The sequence below is a fragment of the Zerene cesonia genome, unplaced genomic scaffold (genome assembly GCF_012273895.1).
Source record: "Zerene cesonia ecotype Mississippi unplaced genomic scaffold, Zerene_cesonia_1.1 Zces_u073, whole genome shotgun sequence".
NCBI lineage: Eukaryota > Metazoa > Arthropoda > Insecta > Lepidoptera > Pieridae > Zerene > Zerene cesonia.
In genome coordinates this window covers 1-1,514 of record NW_024045203.1, presented here as the reverse complement: position 1 = coordinate 1,514, position 1,514 = coordinate 1, and the positions used below count along the sequence as shown (strand labels likewise).

General features: G+C 49.8%; 1 protein-coding gene across 1 annotated transcript in view; it reads right to left on the bottom strand.

Annotated features, from left to right (window-relative positions):
• Positions 1-1,428, bottom strand: part of LOC119839415 (collagen alpha-1(III) chain-like) — a gene marked incomplete at both ends in the record, with an annotated part of 2,448 nt that extends 1,020 nt beyond the window's left edge. The window contains one exon of the mRNA XM_038365682.1: positions 37-1,428. Within this exon, the coding sequence (XP_038221610.1) occupies positions 37-1,428 (1,392 nt within the window). The remainder of the gene's footprint in view (positions 1-36) is intronic.
• Between the last annotated feature and the right edge of the window lie 86 nt (positions 1,429-1,514).

Genomic DNA, 1,514 nt, shown 5'->3' with positions numbered 1-1,514 from the left:
CTTGGCTTGATGGTGATTGTCCGTTAGGGCTTGAACCATCAGGGTTGGATGGTGATTGTCCGTTAGGGCTTGAACCATTAGGATTGGTTGGAGATTGTCCGTTAGGGTTTGAACCATCTGGGCTTGATGGTGATTGTCCATTAGGGTTTGAACTATCAGGGTTGGATGATGATTGTCCGTTTGGTTGAGAACCATCAGGGTTAGATGGAGATTGTCCATTAGGGTTTGAACCACCAGGGCTTGATGGCGATTGTCCGTTTGGGTTTGAAGCACCTGGGGTAGATGGTGATTGTCCATTAGGGGTTGAACCATCAGGGTTGGTTGGAGATTGTCCATTAGGGTTTGAACCATCAGGGTTGGATGGTGATTGTCCGTTAGGGTTTGAACCATCAGGGTTGGATGGTGATTGTCCGTTAGGGTTTGAACCATCAGGGTTTATTGGAGATTGTCCGTTGGGTTGAGAACCACCTGGGCTTGATGGCGATTGTCCGTTAGGGTTTGAACCACCTGGGGTAGATGGTGATTGTCCGTTAGGGCTTGAACCATCAGGGTTGGATGGAGATTGTCCGTTAGGGCTTGAACCATCAGGGTTGGTTGGTGAATGTCCGTAAGGGCTTGAACCATCAGGGTTTGTTGGAGATTGTCCGTTAGGGTTTGAACCATCTGGGCTTGATGGTGATTGTCCATTAGGGTTTGAACCATCAGGGTTGGATGCTGATTGTCCGTTAGGGTTTGAACCATCAGGGTTTATTTGAGATTGTCCATTGGGTTGAGAACCACCTGGGCTTGATGGTGATTGTCCATTAGGGTTTGAACCACCTGGGCTTGATGGCGATTGTCCGTTGGGATTTGATGGTGACTGTCCGTTGGGTTTAGAACCACCTGGGCTTGATGGTGATTGTCCGTTAGGGTTTGAACCATCAGGGTTGGATGGTGATTGTCCGTTAGGGTTTGAACCATCAGGGTTGGATGGTGATTGCCCGTTGGGGTTTGAACCATCAGGGTTAGATGGTGATTGTCCGTTAGGGTTTGAATCATCAGGGTTGGATGGTGATTGTCCGTTAGGGCTTGAACCATCAGGGTTGGTTGGTGATTGTCCGTTGGGGTTAGTACTACTTGGGCCTGATGGTGACTGTCCATTAGGGTTTGAACCATCAGGGTTTGTTGGGGATTGTCCGTTAGGGTTTGAACCACCTGGGGTGGATGGTGATTGTCCGTTAGGGTTTGAACCACCTGGGGTGGATGTTGATTGTCCGTTTGGGTTTGAACCACCTGGGCTTGATGGTGATTGTCCGTTAGGGTTTGAACCACCTGGGGTGGATGGTGATTGTCCGTTTGGCTGAGAACCACCTGGGCTTGATGGTGATTGTCCGTTAGGGTTTGAACCACCTGGGCTTGATGGTGATTGTCCGTTAGGGTTTGAACCACCTGGGGTGGATGGTGATTGTCCGTTAGGGTTTGAACCACCTGGGCTTGATGGCGATTGTCCGTTGGGATTAGAACCACCTGGGCTT